This window comes from Neolamprologus brichardi, chromosome 10 (genome assembly GCF_056152115.1).
Source record: "Neolamprologus brichardi isolate AB-2024 chromosome 10, ASM5615211v1, whole genome shotgun sequence".
NCBI lineage: Eukaryota > Metazoa > Chordata > Actinopteri > Cichliformes > Cichlidae > Neolamprologus > Neolamprologus brichardi.
The window spans coordinates 27,742,432-27,762,526 of record NC_142113.1 but is presented as its reverse complement, the minus strand read 5'-3'; the positions used below and the strand labels follow the sequence as shown (position 1 = coordinate 27,762,526).

Below are 20,095 nucleotides of genomic sequence, written 5' to 3'. Positions count from 1 at the left end.
AAAAGGGAGCCAAATGGTATAACTGGCTCTTAATTTACATGTTTTGTATGATGTAATAATAAATTAGAGAGAAGCTGGAATTGCTGAATTGGACTTAAGGAGCACAAAGTACAAGATGGCAGTGTGTAACTCCATTAACTTGCTTACTTTGATCCTGTGTGAGTAGATTCACTTGGCATTATACCTCCTGTATGCTGTAGAAATTAAAGATTAATGTACCCATTAGCCCACCCAGGGTCTTGCCAAATGGAAAAATCAGGTCAGGTCATCAGTCTAAAGTCCAAGGATGATCAGACCTGTAGATTCAGCCAGGGGTCTGGTGGATCTGTCATTATCATCTCATTGTGTAAGAAGTATTTGGCTACCTACTGTGGCCTGGGAATATCATCAATCATCAGGACACAATTAGTGCCCTAATGATTGACCAAATGTGCAAACTGCATGCATGAGCATGCTGATATTAAACAATTTAATAATGAATCTTTTTGGCCACCTGGGGGCAGCTGAACATCCTGTAAACATACGGCTGATTTTTATTAGTTTATAGAGTTTGTATTAGCAGGCAGCTCAGTTCAATTGAGTTTTATCTCTATGGGAATATTTCAGAACTACAGTTGTCTGAGGGGGCTTTATATGGTAAAGTGAAGACCAATATTAGAGAGAAAAACCCAATAAACACACACAAAAGGATCACTTGGCAACAGTGAGGAGGAAGAACTCACTTTGAACAGGAAGAGACATCCAGCAGAACCAGGCTTGGGGAGGGGCAGCCATCTGTTGCAACTGGCTGGGGTGGAAGAGGAAGGAGAAGAAATGAAAGGACAGTATGGGGACACAGAGGAAGGAGACAAAATTAAATGGTATGCAGCATTAGAACAAGTGCTCAGTGCATCATGGGAAGTCCCTCAGCAGCCTGAGCCTAAAGCACAGGATGGTTCAGAGTCACCTGATCCAAGTTTAACTATAAGCTTTATGAAAAAGCAAAAGTTTAACCAGAATATTAAATGTAAAGAACGTGTCTGTGTTATTTATATATATATATATATATATATATGTATCACAATCTGACAATGAATGTAAGTCCAGTCTACACCCTCTTGTTGGCTCTGTTTTGATGCCACATGTCTGTGAGGGTGGAGTTTGGAGTTTGATGAGAGCACCCAAAAGCCTTAAAATGAAACCAGTGGGCTAAAGGATCCTAAAGACATGGTACAGTTCCTTGAGTTGCAGTTCGAAGAAGTTATTTAATCTATTTCTGATATAAAAATACTGAACTCTACATAATGGCTCTACATAACACTAGTTTCCAGCTCCATATGTTTTATTCGTTGCCTCATGTGTGTGCCTGAGAGGTCATTTTAGACAGAGTTGTATGCTTGAGAGGGCCACATCTGAGACTGACATCATGCAGATCCAGGTTTAGAAAAATCTGTCAGAAAGCAAGCATTCAGAAGTCATTTAGTGCAGATGGAGCCTGAGATTTTTATTGTTTTTTTGGGCTCATAATCTCAATTACTTCAGACTTTAACATTGTTTAGAAAATCAGTAACAGTATTAAAGGTTGTAAATGAAGCGTAAAAACATGGTGGTCTGTTCCAGGCTGTGCTAGCTAAACACATAAAACACGAGTATGTCATTCTTCAGAGGATGTGCTTCTGCAGAGTACTGTGCAGGAGTACTAAAAGAAAGACGAAAAGAAAACTGAGGCAGTGTTATTTATAGGTTAACGTCAGAGTGCAGTAAAGTTGCTATATCTTTACTTTTAAAATAAAACCAACTCTGCTATAGGTTCCCACAGTTTTTCATGGTGATGCATGTAGTTTCTTCCAAGCAACTCAGAAAACTTGCCTCAGTTCTTTTGTGGATTTATGCTCTCTCAGCTTTATCTCTTAATTCGATCCCTGAGTGACTCCATGATGCAGCAGGACTGCTTGCTCTTTGTCTGGCCAGCAATAGTTCTTCAGCTTTGGTTGACTTTCAGGCCAATGAGACACTTCCATGATAATGCACAAACTATCTGAATGTTTGTTATCATACAGGCTTTTTCTTTTTTACCAGAAATCCAGAATCCTCACACTACAGATAGTAGAGATCCCAGTGGATGAGCAGGCGTAGGCCAGGCTTCTAGCTGTTTATGGTTTTGATTGATTCCATGTTCAGTGTGGAGGCAATCTTCTTTAATGAAATGGATGATTCTCATTATTTGCCATGTGGCATGTAGCGTACACCCATATTGTGCCCTCCACTCTGCCAGAGCTTCCCTGGACACGGTGATCCCGTTGGCAGATTCTAAGTGAACGGGAATAATAAAAGGAAAAAATAATAAAAGGAAGTGCTTTGTTATTCTCACAGTTGGCCAGGATGTATAGTGAGAAACCGTGTGGAATATTTCAGCATCAGAGGTAGCACGTCTGAACGACTGCCAAACGGGCAGCTGCTTTGGGATTTTTGAGCCTTTCGTTGATGTTTTTGATGATGATTTTAAAAATGATTTGTGCCTGGAAGAGTTTTCCTTTAATAGGGTAGAGAGGACATTATTTCTGGTTTTAATTTTACCCCACTAAAACAGGGAAATAGGTTTAGGTTAATAGTACAAAAGACAATCAATAAATGAACAAATAAATCATGATATCTTATGTATTAAGATAAAATCGACTTTATTGATCCCTTGTCACTGCCTAGTGGGCAGCTTTGCATTATTGTAACTTAAAGATACTCCTAATTTACTTTTACTGGACCTTAGTGCAGTTCTTCAGTTCATTTTCTGTGTAAAGTGAGCTCTTTTAGCACATCTGCTTTCAAGAGAACAAGCTAACTTTCTTATTATTGGCTCCTGAGTGCAAACAGAAGTTTTAAATAGCAGAGGGGTGGTGCTGTGCATCTTAGGCCTTAGACACAGAAACCTACAGACTGGTCAGCAACACCCTGGCAACAAAAAATGCTAGGGAAAAGTGAATTCCCTGAGTGGTTGATAATTGGTTTCCAACGATCAAAGAGCTAGGTAGGGAGACTTAGACTGTTGACCTTCAAAATAAAAGTTGCAACTTTTAAAATGTGTTGATTGCAGGGAGGAGGCGAATGCTATACATCGTTTGGCCGATTGGTTTCACATAGGGATCAACAACTCCCCAGCCTTTTATAATATACAGTTTTCCCTAGCAACCATTGTTGCTAGGCCTGTGCCTGAGAAAACTATATGAAGGAAATCAACCTTCACTGATCTTATACAGAACCAAGAGTAGAAAACAAGCATTTAAAACAGTCTTAATGCTGAAGTCGTGGAAGATGGCTGCTCCTTCCTGAGCATGGTCCTGTTAATGCAAATGCTTTCTTATAGAGCGTCATCTGATTGTTCATGTTTTCTCTGTTTTATTGCAGTCTTTACCTTACAACATAAAGTGCCTTAAGGCGACCGTTATTGTGATTTGGCGACATGTAAACAAAATCAAATTGAATTCTGTCTTTTTGTCCTGTAGCTTTAATATTCAGTCAACAGGGACACAAATCTTTGCCCCCTTTTGTTTTATGTTTTATGTTAAACATAAAACAAAAGGATTTGAGTTCAGTGTTTACGTAGTCCATGTACTGTATGTGATAGTAGCATTTCAGTGGTAATACTGTTAGTTTTGTTTGAACTCTAATGAAAACAGGCAGTAATTGGAGACAGAGACCGTTTTAATTTCAGCAGCTTTACTTACATACGTACTAATGTGTTGTTATTCAATCTGGTGTTTCTGCGTAACAGCAGCTCGCCATGCACAGCGTGGGTGCAGGCTGACATATATTCAGGATTCAGTGAAGTAAGTGTGTGTGTGTGTGCTTGTGTATCTCTGCGTGCGCTGATGTCATCCTATCCCTGGAGGGGACATCAGTGGGCTGTGTGGATTTTCCAACCTCTGCACTCCTTTCTTGGTTGAGTGGACTCTCTCCCTGTTTGCCCCCATCCTTCAATGTGGAGACACACAGTAGGTGTTAATAACTGTGTGGTCTTAAGGGACCATTTGTGGCCATAAGTGGAGATATTTGGCACTGTGATACATTGCTGCAATCAGGCTATGTAAAATGTAATTATTCTTTCTTTTCCCCTCCAATGTTTAGATCTTCTCTAAATATATAAAGATGATCCGAAACCTGAGCTTTTGTTGGCTGCAGGAAACGCTAATAGCTTTGAAAAGCAAACCTTGAAGATAGCTTAGGAAGATTTCAGGTTAAGGCAAACAAACAAACACAAAACAACCCTCAAATTAAAAGAAGACAACCCTCCTCCTGCAGCTCTTACCTCTCTTTCTACATATTTAATCTATGGTTCATTTTTGTTTTGGGATTTTTGGTTGGTTAAACATAAATAAATATCCTCAGAGGTCAAACTGAGCTGTTTACAGGCTAAGTGTCAGTAAAGCTGATCAGCTAAAAAAACAACTAAAAATATAAGCATCCATAATTTCAGCTCTGTGGTCTTTTTTCTTTTGCACCATCTCTAAAAATGAGCCATCTGTTCTTGGCTTGAGTGCTTACTTTGCAGTACAGGTTTGTTTTGATGTCAGCGCTCCTGCTGGCTCAGCTGTCAATCAAAAACATACACCATTCTGCCTGCTCATAGGCTTGGAGGCTAAATTGGTCGGACACAGGCCTCCTAATCTAATGACGGAAAGCTGCATTCCCGAACCTGTCTGCACATTCAACTAGGACTTCAGACGGCCTGTAAAGTCGAACTAGAGTAGCATTACTGTTGCATATGCTTAAAGCCCCTTCCTTCTTTTCATTAACAGTGCAAAATTGAAGTTACTTTAAGAGAATATTTTACTGCAAAAACACTGAAAGACTTGGGTTTCATTTGGCCAAGTGCAGTTCTCTGAATCTGTGGAGATAAAATAATTTAGCCCTCCCACCAAACACCGAAACTGATTTTAAATGAGTCAGTCATGACTCAGGGAAAAGCAAACTTTAACAGTGAAGTTACATCATGTGGGTTGCCTTAAGGCATAGACATGGATTTGGGGGTGGGGGCAGGACAGGACACAGGGGACATGTCCTCTCTAATATTTAGAAAACATGAATTTGCCCACTCACTCTCTCTCTTAGAGGACTGTGCACAGTGAGCAGAAATCTTGTTGAAACTTACCAAGGTCCAAAGGGCCTTAGCGTATATTTATCATAAAGTGAAGCGAGGGGTTACCTCCACAAAGAAAAGATACAAAAGTACCCTGACGCCAGGCGGGAACAACTGAATGAGCTACACATCCATTTGTCAATTTTTTAAAAGTCTTATCCAACCGAGGGTCACGGCGAGGCCAGGCCCTGTCCCAGCCGACACAGGGCGACAGGCCTCCAGTCCATCACAGACCAAACACAGGGACACTCACATTCAGGCCTACGGTTGTTTAGAATCACCAGTGAACCTAACGTGCATGTCTTTAGGCTGAGGGAGGAAACCACTGCAGACTCAGGCTGATCATATATATCCAGATTTACTAAACAGAGCAAAAACGATGTGTGTACGCAAGCCCCAGCAGTGTTCACAGGTGTGGTTACTTTTAAGAGTGAAAAACAGAAGTTGTGTTGTTTTCTAAACAAAGGCACAGTCAGTTCATTTCAATACTGACCACAAAAATATAAGAGATTATTTTTTTACTATGTAGATATCAACTCCCCCCTTTGTTTGATGCCTTGAGAAAGGAACGTGCAATCTTGTCAGTGCGTTTGCACTGCCGCAGCACGTTAAGTCCAAGGTTCAAACCTAGTGAGGCTGGCTGCAGCTATGAGGTGATTGGAGTGACTGTATCAACATGTCACACTAAATGCTGGAAATCACTTGGATGTTGACACAACAATGATCATTTTCATTTAGAAAAGTTGAGGATAATTATTTAAAGCTCTCCAGAATGCAGGAAATTAAGTGTCTGATTCTCAAAATTACATGGAAAACACTAACCCTAACTCACCCACCGTTTGTCTGAATGCATCCCTCTACGTGCTCACACAAAAATACATTTTGCCTTCAGGACCTTCCAACGTGGCTCCAATCTCCAGTCACTAGGGATAAATGTGTATTTCCTGACAGGTTGCTGGCTATCTCCGGGTCAAGTTGGTTGCAAAACGTTGATTGCTAGCAGATTGTCGAAGTCATCTATAGTTTGCATGGAAGTTCCCGATTGGTCTGCAAACAATGGCCAACTAACCATCGAGTAGTAGTGAAACTTAAAAGCTTGCATGGCACTCCTCACAGTTCCACTCTTTGAGCAGTTTGGCCTGTGTTTGCAGCTGTGGTAGTTCCAACCATTTAACGCCACCAAACGGTCCAGGAACATTTTTCAGTAGTAGCAGTAGTTTTAGCTGCCTAAATCTAACAAATTGCCTCTGGAAACGAGTCAGCTAAGTTTGAAAAGACTGAGAAACGCTACAAACTCCAGTTTCCTGAGTGAACGGACCAGTTATCCCCACAAGCTGCTTCCAGTGTAAACTGTCACTCTGAATACGGCCTCACCTGACTATTTCCTAAAGTCATGCTGGCTGAAATCCCTGAAGGCGAACTACTGTACAGTCTTGACTGTTTTTCCCCCTGGTAGTATAGTTCCCAGTACCTCTGTGGACTATAATTGTGGGTAGAAGAAGAGTGACTTTCCTTTTAGTTTTTTACTGCCGCCTTGTTTGTTTCACTGAGGGAGGAAGATTAGAAAATATGCACACTCTCTCTCCCCCTCTGTCTCAACAGCAGCGCACTGCACTCTCTGCATAGAAACAATGAGTTAGTCAGTACAGCAGCTCTCTTGTTTACTTCCCCACCCCCAGTTTTCCTTTAACAACGGGAACATCTTGAGCTCTTCCTTCAATTCGCCACTCACTCTGATTCTCCTCGCACCCGGAAACTGGCAGAGGACGCTCATTATCTTTACTCTCTGTTGTCGTTCTGTGTGTGCAGAAAGTGGGCAATTATAGTACAGCTATAGTAGACAGCCAAACCTTTCTATAATGAGAAGATATCCTCAAGCAGGACACATTGTGTATATGTGTGTATAGCACAGCTTGTGTATGCAAATGCAGGCGTTCCATTTAATTCAAAGTCTGACCAATAAACACAACAGACGCAGGTTCAGTTGGTGCTGCTTTTATGCCATGAAAGCAAAGCAGCATGAGCATGATGTGTTTTGTTAATGGGGAATATGTCCTCTAGAATATATCTAAACAACAGCAAGGGGAGTGATTTAGTTGTTGGTACTGTTGTTTTGCTGTTTAAATGGGAGACGGGAACAGCCTTTTTAGATGAAAGCATCAGAGGAAACGGACGTGTTTGGTTTTGATCTCTGTTTGCTGCATTCAGTGGCTCTCTTGAAAGGATTTAAAGTGGTAATCAGCGGGATAATGGTTTGTTATTTTGTCGCCAGTCATGGTGCTAAGCGCTTATTGCCGTGGTGATTTTTGCACCACATTTCCCACCAATCAATTGTCATTCAAAGCAGCGAGGTCTTAGTTAAATGCGATGGCTATCACTGCTCATATTAAGCGCTCGGTTCTTGTAAAATATCGCTTCCTGTGAGCGTGGGACTTGAATGATTTAAGATGTGTTTCTCTGGAGATGAGCCCTCATTGCATGTTGTTTTTATGCTGCTAAACAATGAAGTTATCATAGTGACGAATGTGCCGAATAAAGGAAAATGAACTGATACACAACGTGACAAAATGCTTTGTTGTACACTTGATATTTGTCGTGAGAAAAATATATTTTAAAAAACTAGTTCATAAATGCGTTGTGTTTGAGTTGCCCTAGTTTTCTCCCCTCGTGTGAAACAGATCCAGGGTCTGAGGAAGCTCCGGGCTCCGTGGTTAAAAACAAAAGCCAGTGAAAAAGTGTCAAAAACTAAAGTTCCTTGTGTGACCACTTGATGCTCAGTACAGAAGAAAGTCAGTCCCTGTAGACACACTTTATTTTCCTCCATATTGATGTTTGTAACTCACTTTTTGCATTTCTTAGTCTTCCTTAGCTCATCTGCAACTCGTCCAGGATGCAGCAGTCACCTCTGGGTGCTTAGTATTATAAGATAAAGACCCTACAATCAGACAACCTGAGTAGGCACCTGGCAAAAGTGGGAAGGAAAAACTCCCTTTTACAGAGAAGAAACGGGCAAAACCAGCAGCCATCTCCTGTTACTGATTGGGGGTGAGGGAGAAAGACAAGACATTTAAAACTTTTATACATATAAAGCCCCACATGACCGGCTCCTGCATATATAGCAGAACCACTGAGACCATGTAACAGCTGTTGGCCTTTTGTAAGTGTGTGTGCTGTATAAAAAAGTTATTATTAATAAAGTTATTATAGACTCCTGTGTTATAATGTTCCTTAGATCAGAAATAATCATCTTTACAGATTGTCACAAATGCTGGTTTTAGTCTCTGTGGTTCATTTTCCACTTCATGGGTGAATCTTTTTTAAACTCACCTGCAGTTTTGGGTAAAACTCCTTTCAGTGTAACCACACTTTACAGTGCTAAATTCAGCAGTTACAATTATATTGTTACTCACGCTCCAAAGGTTCATCAGTTACCTGCGCTCCAGGTAGATGGAAAGAAAAACGCACGTGTGGTACAATCAGCTGATTTCAGTTTGTATCTGGGAGGAGGAAAGTGGTGGAGCGGTCCTACAGCTGTTCAGGTGTGGAGAATAAAAGATTGCTTTTATAAGGAATAAAGGTAAAGTGCAAACTGCATCCAGGGCAAAACAAAAGCAACACAACTTCGGCTCTGTGCGAAAATCTGCACAGACAGCATGCTAACACAAAGCTAACAGGGAACCCAGAGGGATGATGAAGCTGAATGCAGGCCGACCCCAGTAATACTAAATGGCTTTCCTTTTTTTAAAAATAATAACCCTGCCCCTGCTCGTCTGATTAAGCTTTGTTAAGGCTTGAATTTAATGCTTTCTACTTTGAATGCTTATAAAAGTCCCTTCACTCCCTTTGCATTGGTAAAGCATTTTTAAGGGTCTAAGCAGTTTCTGTTCCAGTTTTGTGACTGAAAGTCTTTTATTATGTCACCAATAAATTAGGATTTATCTGTGTGTGTACCCGGACTGTTTATGGATGCATTTTGCTAACTTAGCATTTGAAAAACCATAGTTGGATACTTCTGGCTCACGGCAAACACACAAGTAACCAAAATGGTGACGTCAAGTGGCTGCAGCTATCTTTTATATACAGTCTATGGCTGTAAACAATGTGAAAAGGGTCCCAAACCCAAAGAGAATTACCAACTGTGCACTTGCTATTTCCAGAAGAAAAAGAAAACTGTCACTACTTGTGTATATGTTATCATAACACTATAAAAATAAATCATTAGTTGGCGACTTCTTGGCAATATTCAGTATAACTAAAGGGCTGAAAAGAACTTCAACTTCATTTAACTTCTTTTTTCACTATATAAAACCTTGACATATTATTTTTTTTACCTCAAGCTACTTCAAATTTATGGTACCAATTAATTTTTATGTTCTTGTTTCCTTCCGCAGTCTGCTCCCAGTACTCCCGCGGTGTCTTCGCCATCTTCGGCCTGTACGACAAGCGTTCGGTCCACACGTTGACGTCCTTCTGCAGCGCGCTGCACATCTCCCTCATCACGCCGAGTTTCCCCACCGAGGGCGAGAGCCAGTTCACCCTGCAGCTCCGGCCGTCGATCCGTGGGGCCCTCCTGTCCCTCCTCGACCACTACGACTGGAACAAGTTCGTCTTCCTGTACGACACAGACCGAGGTGGGTGATGGAAACAAACACCTCTCACTCTGACAGCTTAATCACACATTGCAGATGTTTCCGTGGATTCTGTGCCAGCTTGTGAGCATGCTGTACATTAATGTGTTTCTCATCTAACAGAAAACCTTTTAAAATGCATCATCAGTTGATCTCGGCGAACTTTCCTTTGAAATCGGTGAATCTGCTCCCCTCACCAGAAAATCATTACATTCACATACACTGAAAATGAGTTGTTTCCAGCAAATGAAAATCTTTGATATACTGCACAGAGGTGCTTTGCTTGACAGCGTTACAAGTTATCGGACTACAGAAACAGCTTGCAATCAAACATAAGTGAGTCCTTGAGGGGGAAAAAATGAGAGGTTGGGTAGAAATATGAAGAGACAAGTGCTGCTTCAAAGTAAAAGCAAGGCAGTCCTGAAAGCTGATGATATACAGATTATCTCAGACAACTGTGCAAACACAGAGAGGAAAAGCCACGAACCTATTTCATCACCAAATGCATTAACATTGAATAAAGGAGACAGATTTTTAAGCACTGCAACCATATTCAAATGATTTTAACCCCCAGAGAATTGTCTTCATGAAGGAGGTAAGCTTTGAGTATGACCTGCATTAGATTTGTGGCTGGATGTGCAAACCTAAGGGATCTCATTGGAGCTACAGCGATTAAAAAACAGGATGAGTGTTGGAGGGTAATTTATTACAATGCAACACATTACTATAATTGCATTACATTTATCTATAACTCATTAAACCATTACTCTTTCCAAATCCAGGTAATTACAGATACAAAGTTACTTTCGGTTTACAACCACATTAGCTACTTTCACAATAAACTACAGATCCACCCACAGGAGAGATCTGCTGAGAGCTAAACATCTTCTAAGCTTGTTTTCTGTTTAGTGTTTGCGCTGCTCTGTCCTTCGCACCAAAATAATGAGAAGCTTCTGAAATACTGGAATTGCAGGCTTTGTAATAATGGAGGTGTTACAATAGCTGAGCAGTGGCCTGTGACGCAACATCACCTACTGTCGTGATGATTTGTTCAGCCTCTTTTTCCAGTCGTCCACACGAAACAAGAAATAAAATCAAATAATTACATTTTAATAAAATAAAAGTGCAAGAATGAAAAGATGCAATTAATAAATAAGCTGCAAAGAAGAAAATGAAATAAAATGAGTTCTTTGTGTAAATATTGCAGGTAGATCTTTACAAATTATGCTGTAGTAGCAGATGATAATAATAATTAGAGTGTGAATGGAGTAATGGCATGGAAGGGGGCTTATGTCTTGACCATCTGTACATCTGTGTCACTCGAGGTTTCTCTTATCTTGGAAATCTACCTCTGTAGAAGAAGCTAAAAGAGACCGTTTCTAAGAACTACAGTGGTCCCCAGTTGCTGCAGTCCAGACACATAAAAAAGACGGGGGACTATCTCCTGCAGTTATTAGAACAATATAGAAGTTCCTGCAGCGTGAAAGTGGCTCTTTGTTCTCTCAGATATGCCAATAAACCTTGTTCTTACCACAGCATTTTTCACTCATGGATGTTAGTTAGAAGAGAAAGAGGATTTCTGGAGTAAGGGAGAGTGGTGATTGGAGCAGACTTTAATGGACATGTGGGTGAAGGGGACAGAGGTGATGAGGAGGTCTTGTGTCGGTGCAATGGAGGAAAATATGAAAGGACAGATGGTAGTGGATTTTTCAAAAGATGGAAATGGCTGCGGTGAACACATGCTTCAAGAAGAGGGAGCAACATAGGGTGATGTAGAAAGGTCGATGAAGGTGAATACATGCAGAAGGTGCAATTGGAGAGACTTGATTGTCTTCAGGATGACTTTGGACATCAAGAAGAGGAAACGAGTGAAGATGGAGGCAAAGATTAAATGGTGGAAGTTGAAGAAGGAAGAATGATATGCCAAGAGAGTGTTTGTCCTATTACAGAGGAAACAGGACAAGCAGACTTGGTGGTAGAATTTGAAAGTGCAAGAAATATCCAGAAGAAGAGGTTAGCAAAGAAAAAGTGGGATAGTCAGGTGGATTAAGAAGGTAGACAGGATTACTGGGAGGCTAGGTCTACAGCAGAGAGAGAGGAGGCAAAGACCAAAAAAAAAAGCTTGTGATTAGTCATATCTGATTCTGGTAGAAGAAAAGTACTTGTATCGACTGGTTACAGAGAGATTGAGTTGGAAAAGATGTGCAGCTGGTTGGGATGATTATGAATAGAGCTGGAAACGTATTAATGAGGAAGCCAGCATGTTAAGAAGATGGAAAGTGAGGAAAGCATCCGTGATGAACCAGCCAAAGGGACAGATAGTGCACAAGAGAGGTGAAGAAGAGAGTGCAGTGAAGGTGAGTGTCAGGGGTGATTTGTGACAGAAGGACAGAAGGTGACTATGGTGTATGGTTTGGAGATGGTGGCACTGACAAACAGATGATAGGCTGAGCTGGAGGTGGCAGAGCTGAAGAGCAATCAGAATGGACAAGATTAGGAACGAGTACATCAGACGGACAGCTCAGATCGAGCAGTTTAGAGATAAAGTTAGAGATGCAAGGCTCAGATGGTTTGGACATGTGCAGAGGAGAGAGATTGGATATATTAGAAAAGGATTTTGAGGCTGGAGCTGCCTAGGCAGGATGGAAAGACTAAGAGGGAGACCACACAGAAGATTCATGGATGTAGTGAAGAAGGAAATGCAGAGCATGTTACAGAGGGGAATACTAGGCACGGGGGGGGGGGGGGGGGGGGGGGGGGAGAGAGAGAGAGAGAGAGATAAAGGCACATGGTCTGCTGCAGCAGCCAGAAAAATAAGAAAATAAAGTAATGCATAATTAATGCAAAAAATATTTCTTACATTTAAATAAAATTTGGAAAGGTAAATAAAAATAAACATGCAAACGGTCTTTCAGTCAGTGGCGCACAAAAGTCATTAAAAACATGCTCTGTGTACACACAGATGTGCACAAAGTGTTGTTTTGTGAGGCAGTAACATTTATCAGGAAGAAATCTCTGAGGTCTCAATCATATCTCCTATGTTTTCTCCTCATGCCCCCTGCGTGGCGAACAGTAAGGTGTGAATGGATGTGCTTCTGAAATAATGGCTGTTTTTTGTCCTCAGTATGTCTTGTGGCCACCGAGCGATCAATATTGCAGCGCAGCTGCTGTTGGAAGTGTTGTAGACATTGTTGGACCTCTCTCCCTCTGGCTCAGTTCCCCACCTGAGGAAGCGAGCTCTGTATTCATCTCATGTATATGTTTCTCACTCTTCCGTGTCTCTCTCTCTTTTTTCCCATATTCCTCCTTTTTCTTTCTTTCACCCACCCGATCTTTGCCTCTCAGTCACCACATACACACCGACAGAGTCAATAAGTTTCTACTTTTTCACCCCACCGTGTCGCATTTCCATTACAAGACAGAATGGATATGGACTGCTGCTTGGATCACATCTCCACATCTCGCTTTCATACATTTTCCAGAAGGTAGTCAGAGGGCTTCATTCTTTCTCTCTGCTGCAGTGATTGTTTGAGCAGATTGGCTATACAGGGGCTGCAGAGTGAGGATGATATCGGGATGGCGTCCCTTCAGAACAACTCATTCCCTCCCTCTTTTTCTTATCTGAAGTCATACATGCTTGACTGGATAAAAAGCCTCCACTCCTCTCAACAAAACTGGCATGAATCTGATCAAGTATCCTCCAAAACCACAAAGGTTCCCAGCTGTACGACTTTGCTGCCCTATAGACTGGCTGAGGACACAAAACGTGGCTTTTCTGTGTTTTCTGGAGCTTCGGTCTGACTTCAAGCTCAGGATCATTGAGACCAGAATTAAGATAACATGCAATTTCAGTATCGGTGGCATAAAAATCACCAAGAGGTGAAGACAATCACCTACTAGAAGGTTAGGAGGTCGTTATAACCTCATTGAGAGAAAGCAGTTCTTTGCTACTGTGAAAGTGAATACTAATGAGCAGTGTTAAAACTGTTTTTGTGTTAAAACAGCAACAAAAATTTCCATTTGAATGCTGCAGGGTTGATGGGCTGTGACATGTGAGGTCCAGACTTTTCTTACGTTACAATGTTTTTTGGTTTGAAGCACCTGATGTCTGTGGACGTTCTGTTGCCTGGTTGGTCAGTCATTTTTCAGCATCGAATTCACCAATTCATGTTTATCCATCGAGCACTGAGAGATGTAGTAGGTGTCTCAAGCCTGGCAACCATGAGTCCTTAGGGGAAACTGAACAGTTGGTTAGTGGTTGCAAAGACATATATGCTGCACCAAATATTTCCTGGCAATTGCTCTGGTTGCACGTTGCAAAAGTTTCCTTTAGTTTTCCATGGAAGAGGCCTACGTAAAAGTTGTGCCTTTTGAAAAGTGTGGCTCAGTGGGGCCCAATTTTTACTTTGAAGGCAAATGTTCTCCATTTCCCATCAGGCGAATAATAAGCGAGTCTTTGCGAAGAAGTCAGTGTCTTCTGGAGCAATCACAAGGCAACCTGGCAGGAACCAATCCACAGCTCACATTCTCGTTTTGGGAGAAAAAGTTATTTTCTGTTGGATTTTTTTTTCATGTGTTTTTAGAAATTTTGAAATCCTTTAGAAATTCCTTCCTGTTTCCAGTGTTTTCATTATAAAATATCTCGACAGGATGCTCTTTTCCCCTAACTCACTGCAGGAGTGACAAATGAGAAGGGGGAGGAGCAAAGTGTGTACAGATGTCTACTTTTTGATTTGATTGGAGCAACGTCCTGGACATAGAGGGGAGCAACTGAACCTAAAGTATCGATGAAATACAAGGAATGGTACTGTTGATATTTAGATCAATTTGCCTACCCTTCCTACCAATATGAAAACCGAAAACAACCTTTCACCTTGCTGATAACATTAAAAAGCAGGTGATTTTAAAGTACCCATCGGTGTTCAGATAATTAATACACAGATGATCCCAGATCAATGCCGAACAAGGCTGAGAATTTGTCTTCCTGTAGAGATTTAACACAGCCATACTGGATGCCTTTGTGAAAAATGCTGGATACATGCTTCACAACACAAAAGACTATGGAATAAGATGATTAGAGAGGCTATCATATTAGCATGTGACACATGCACGCCTGTCAGAGTTGATGTGGATTGTTTGTGTTTGCAGAAACACAAGCGTATCTGTTCCGGGTGACAGATGACTGACGGATGTCTAAAACTCTGCAGACACACTTGGAAAACATTGCTCAGTATGTGTTGCCCTTTAGTCTGCATTGTGTTCCTGTTACTGAAAGTTAGGGCTGTCGGCTTTTTTTGGAAATTTTCTTTGAAATTTGAACTGCCGCTAAAATTATGTTGTGGATATGTTTTTTTTTTTATGTTGCCGGTGTGAGTGCAGCAGGGTGTGCCTTGTATTCCAGCAGGTGGACTTCATAAAATGCACAGTTCAGCTGACCCTGCTGTCCTCTCAGTAACACAGGAGGGGTTTTTCTACGTATACAGCCATTTCCAGCCACACAGCAAGCAAGGTTAGACCTAAAACGTAGGAGGTCCTGTAAGTGCAATAACTGCAACCACTGCACAGACCTGACACAGACCTTTTAATTAACCAAATTAAAACTTTGGTGAACTGTTAATGGTTTAACTGAAGTGACAACTCTCAGGTACTGGATTTGCTGGACACAACTTTTCCTTACTATTCATATCCTCTGTATTATTTTTAGGCCTGTTTCTCATTCTTTTGTCCTCCACTTGTCCAGTTTCTTCAAATTTCTAAGGACACACCGCACACCATACGTGAAATATGCAAAGTTTTTGGTTAACAAGTCTCTGGGAATCACCTCACTGGTGCAAAGATATAATTTTATGCCTGTCAAACTGTGCTATCTTTGACATTTCCTTGGCTCAACTAATCATTGACTCGTAGATTGGTGTTAAGTGGCTTAACTTTCCTCTTAAAGTGGTCAGGAGCAAGGACTGAACAAAAACGTAGTGAAAAACAGCCGATATCAAAATAAGAACCTTGAGAAAGCTTCAGTAAGGCAAGAGAACTACAGCTCAAGAGCACTTTAACAAGTTCCACAAAGGTGTTTCTAGCTGGAAGCTTTAAAAAATAAAGGGTAGGGCAAGTCTTTTGCACAAGACAATATCTCTTCCAAAGAGCAATTTAATTCCAAGACCTGAGATATTTTTCACATTTGTGTTACAAAATAGGGAAAACCCAGCATGCTACAATAAGTAGATAATCGTGAACTAATGGTTGAAAGAATCCGAAGCCACTTTCACAGCCTTACTTTCATAGATAAACGTAAAGATGCGTGTCGGCTTTGTGAAGCTGCTCACACAGTTCAGCAGAGACGCATTAGCGGAAACACGATCACACTTTGCAAGGTTAAAATTTGCATGCCCACTGAAGCAAAAAGCAGGTGGGACAGATGAACAGCATGGGTGGGGAAGCAGCAGTCCACAAAGTAGAAAATGACACTTTATTGTAAATGTCCTTGCTTTCTGTGCAAACAGTGTCCCTCCTGCAGTTACATATAAATATTGTGAACACACAAAATCCAGCCTCTCTCACAAAGTCACCCCGTTTCTCCCTGAAATAAATGGCGACCCCACTGATATTTAGCCTCAGATAAGGAAAGCCACAGTTTTATTTTGTGCGTTGCGACTGCAAGATCATCCCGGATACATTCACTTTTTTTTTAATTTCCTTATTTGCTTTTTGTTCTCATGTAATTGAAATATAGAAAGACATTCAAGATTACCATATGAATTCAAAGTGTGGCCTTTGGTGACATTCATCATGTTCATGAAGTTGAATGAATGCAGGCCAATAAAAATGAAATGAAATAACTGCAAAAGTAGCAATAATGTGTGCACAGTGGTTTGTGAAAAATGATTAAGTTAGACAAAAGAATGCAAAACCTCTGCCCTCAGCAAAATGACCAAATCTGAATTTACTCAAAGTGATTCAGTTTTAAATTTTGTCAAGCCGCAGCGCTGCTAAAGCTTTTCATATAATCTGTCTCTATTTTTTAAGTAACCCTGATAAAACAAAAAAATACACAGACATTTAAAATGATCAATCACGTAACTTCTTTCATAGCAGTGAAAACAAGACCACAAAGACAGACTTGGGATTCAGAGAGAGACCTTTCAAAGCCCGAGGGAGAACACACAGGCTTTATAGAGGGATAATAAGGCACAGGTAAACTCAATCAAGGCAACAGGGGAGGGAAGAAACTAACAAAGAAAGACATACGAGGAGCCTTCAAGCTTTAACTAACCTTTAAAAGAAAAATAGAAGAAAACTGAAAGAAAGGAAAAGAACAACATAGACGACAGAAACACAGAAAGCGAAAGGTCCAGGAACATTTGCCAGCGATCATAATAACAATAATAACAAACACCAAGACACACCGAGGCATGGTAAAATCCACAACTGCACGTTTCATTCATCCCTGGTTTGTGTCAAACTACGATAAAGCGGCAAAAAACCAGACCAAGGGAGCATTTCTCTTCAGTTTAAGCTGTCCTGTTTTAACCATCATAGACAATAAAAATGTCCTAACAGCTAGTGCAAAGGACTCTAATGCCCAGCTCGGTAATGAAACAAAGAAAAAAAAAAGGACCAACATAAACCATCGGCCTTTGAAAAGACACATTGGAAACATCAATCAAAACGGCTTCCTAAGCAATGCATTCCAAATGTTTCAATTAATTATTGTGCACTCTTTCTTTGTATAGACTTTATGGGTTATGTAAACTGAATGAGAGGAGGTCAGATGTGTTTTCTGATTTAGTTGCGCTGCTCTGAGCTCTGTCCATGGTGCTGAAATCAGGCTTCAGACAGCAATTCAATCGGTTTGCAGACACAAGCTGCTTTCCATCAGTGTGATGGCTTCTGAATGTGTTGAATGTGAAAGTTTTTTCACTTGTAACAAAGCACAAGTCTGAACGCACGCTGTCACATTAGTGGAGAGGGACATTATAACACTCCTGCATCGTGTTCATGTTCGTTTGGTGACCTCAGCTCACCAAAAGACGAGACCAAAGCTTAAAGAAGACGCCGAACTCTTTTGACTCCTGCCTCCTGATCTTATATGGTACAGACTTGGAGTTGTGTGAGTAAATCCTTTAGGAATATTAAGATATATATAACCTGTGTCTGAATGACAGAACACCATCACTTTGACACGTCGATGAAGCAAACTACGTAATATCAATTTGACATGTTGCTGTCATTTAAAGAATACCTACTATGTTTTTATTGCTTCTACATGCTGTTATTCCCAGCTTCGTGGTTTTATTTTGGGACCACCACTAGAATAGTTTAGCATGATTCACAGTTTGTTTGGGGGTTTTTTTCTTTAAATCTCTGTTTTCTTACACTTGGCATTTTCCCCTTCCATTAGGCTTCTGTCTGAATCTCATCTTTAGGCTTTAAGACACTGTTTTTTCTTTTCGGTGGCTACTCCCCCCCAAAAAAACCCAAAAAATTACACAGATCAGTTGGTGACTACCTGGTAACTGTTGCTTCCTAGTGAAAAGTGAGTATGCCCTGAATGGGTTGTGAGTGGTTCTAGGAGGTTCCTGGCAGTCACTGTGAAATCAGTGATTAAAGAATTATCATGCAGATGTAGAAACTTGTCAATTATCCCAACTGATTGCCATGGAAAGTGGTGTAATCCAGAGTTTGCTTATGTGAAAGAGTGAAAAATAGGTACACAATGCTGTACCAAAAACCTCCTTGTAATTGCCATGGTCACCAGTAGTTAACATGAAAGATGCCAAGTTTTCTGCAAATCCTCGCCAACTACTTGCGAAGTGGTAGTGAAACTGTGAAACAGAAGCTTCTTACCTTCAGAGTAAAAGTTGCACATTTTTAAACATGTTGGTTTCAGCAACTTTTATCCTGAAAGCAAACAGTCTCTGTTTCACTACCGCTTGCTAGTTACTTGGCGAGTGTTTTGCAAACAATCACAAAAATCAATCACACCAAGGTTTCTGGTGCAACACCCTCTTTGTGACCACTTTTAGTCAGTGATAGCTAGCAAATGCTCGCCAACCTGTCAAGGAATATTCATTCTTCCTTAGCAACTAGGGGTCGCCAGGAAGTCAACAACCGGTCTCTAGATGCGTGTGACTGCAGTGTAAACTGAAGATTTGAGCAGCGAATGTGCCTGCGATGACCAGTATTTAGTGATATACAATCTCATTACTAACGTATATAATTTCAGGATTACTTGTACAGACACTGACTTCATTACTTGAAATCTATTCTTTCATCAGCATATTTATTACAGAAAATATGAGAAAAATAATAGGTCCACTTTAAATGTCTAAATATCTGTTTATTGACAAATAAACAGCTTTTTTGCTTTAATTTAGTTGTTTTTCATTTCTTTACTTCAGCTTTCCTCGGGCCTTCATTTCCCTGACCACCTTCAGCTGATTATATAAAATCTGTTTTCCTGCCTTGTACAGCATGAAAGCAAATTTCTGCACAAGCACTTTTCACAGACCTAAAAATCACGAGTCCTTATTTCTGCATTGGACTGCAAAGGCAGAAATGCAGAATCACCAGAAGCTCAGGAACCATCCCTCAGAGTCTTTCTTTTTTCTAAATTTCAGCCATATGTATTATAATACACACATTTAATCCAAGTCCCACTGTGAGTAAGCAATGCGTTCTGATGAAGCAGACTTGCATATTTCTAAACCTTAAATATGTCACAAGGTCTTACGTCTTTGTTAGAGGGAATGAATGTGTGTGCAGATACGTCAGCACCGCTCAAGTCTTTACGTATGCATTAGTGTTCTCTCTGCATGCCTGTGTTTGCTCTTCAGAAGGCTTTTGGGTGCAGGCTGCAGCACTCTGGCCCGAGGATTTTTCTCACACACAGGAGCAGGCATTCATCCCATATTGACTATAATGTAGAATCAGCCCACGCATGGCTGAGCTGAGTCAATGAGCGCCAGTCTGATTCCCTGCATCAAAGCAACAGAGATACAAGGGGCTGGATACTGTAACAGTGTGTGTGTGATTATAGTGAATGCTGTCCCTGTGAGCTTTCCAGTGCACCATAAATACACACACACACCACAGACAAAGATGATAAAAAGGTTAATACAAAAAGAATGGAATAACATAGGAAAAGAAACCAGGAAATGGTTCAGGGAGAGTATAAAAGGAAGAGGGAATGAGAGGAGAATAAATAAGGGTATCGAGGATAGACGTAAGAGGAAAGGAAACAAAAGGACGATAAAAAGAACAGGAGAAGAGAGGAAACAGTGATGGAGAAGAGGAAACAAGAGTAGGAGAGACTGGAGAGAAGGAAAGAAGAGATAAAGGGAGGAAACATGAGTACAAG

At 40.8% G+C, this 20,095-nt stretch overlaps 1 protein-coding gene across 4 annotated transcripts in view; it reads left to right on the top strand.

The window, feature by feature from the left end:
- The window catches only part of LOC102791202 (glutamate receptor 4), a 158,876-nt gene that overhangs the window by 63,589 nt on the left and 75,192 nt on the right, over window positions 1–20,095 (top strand). For all 4 annotated transcript variants that reach the window (XR_015719727.1, XM_006785103.3, XM_006785102.3 and 1 more), the window contains exon 3: window positions 9,502–9,741. Coding sequence is in view for 3 of the 4 variants with exons in the window: in XM_006785103.3 (XP_006785166.1) it covers window positions 9,502–9,741 (240 nt within the window). In the remaining variant the exon portion in view is untranslated. The remainder of the gene's footprint in view (window positions 1–9,501; window positions 9,742–20,095) is intronic.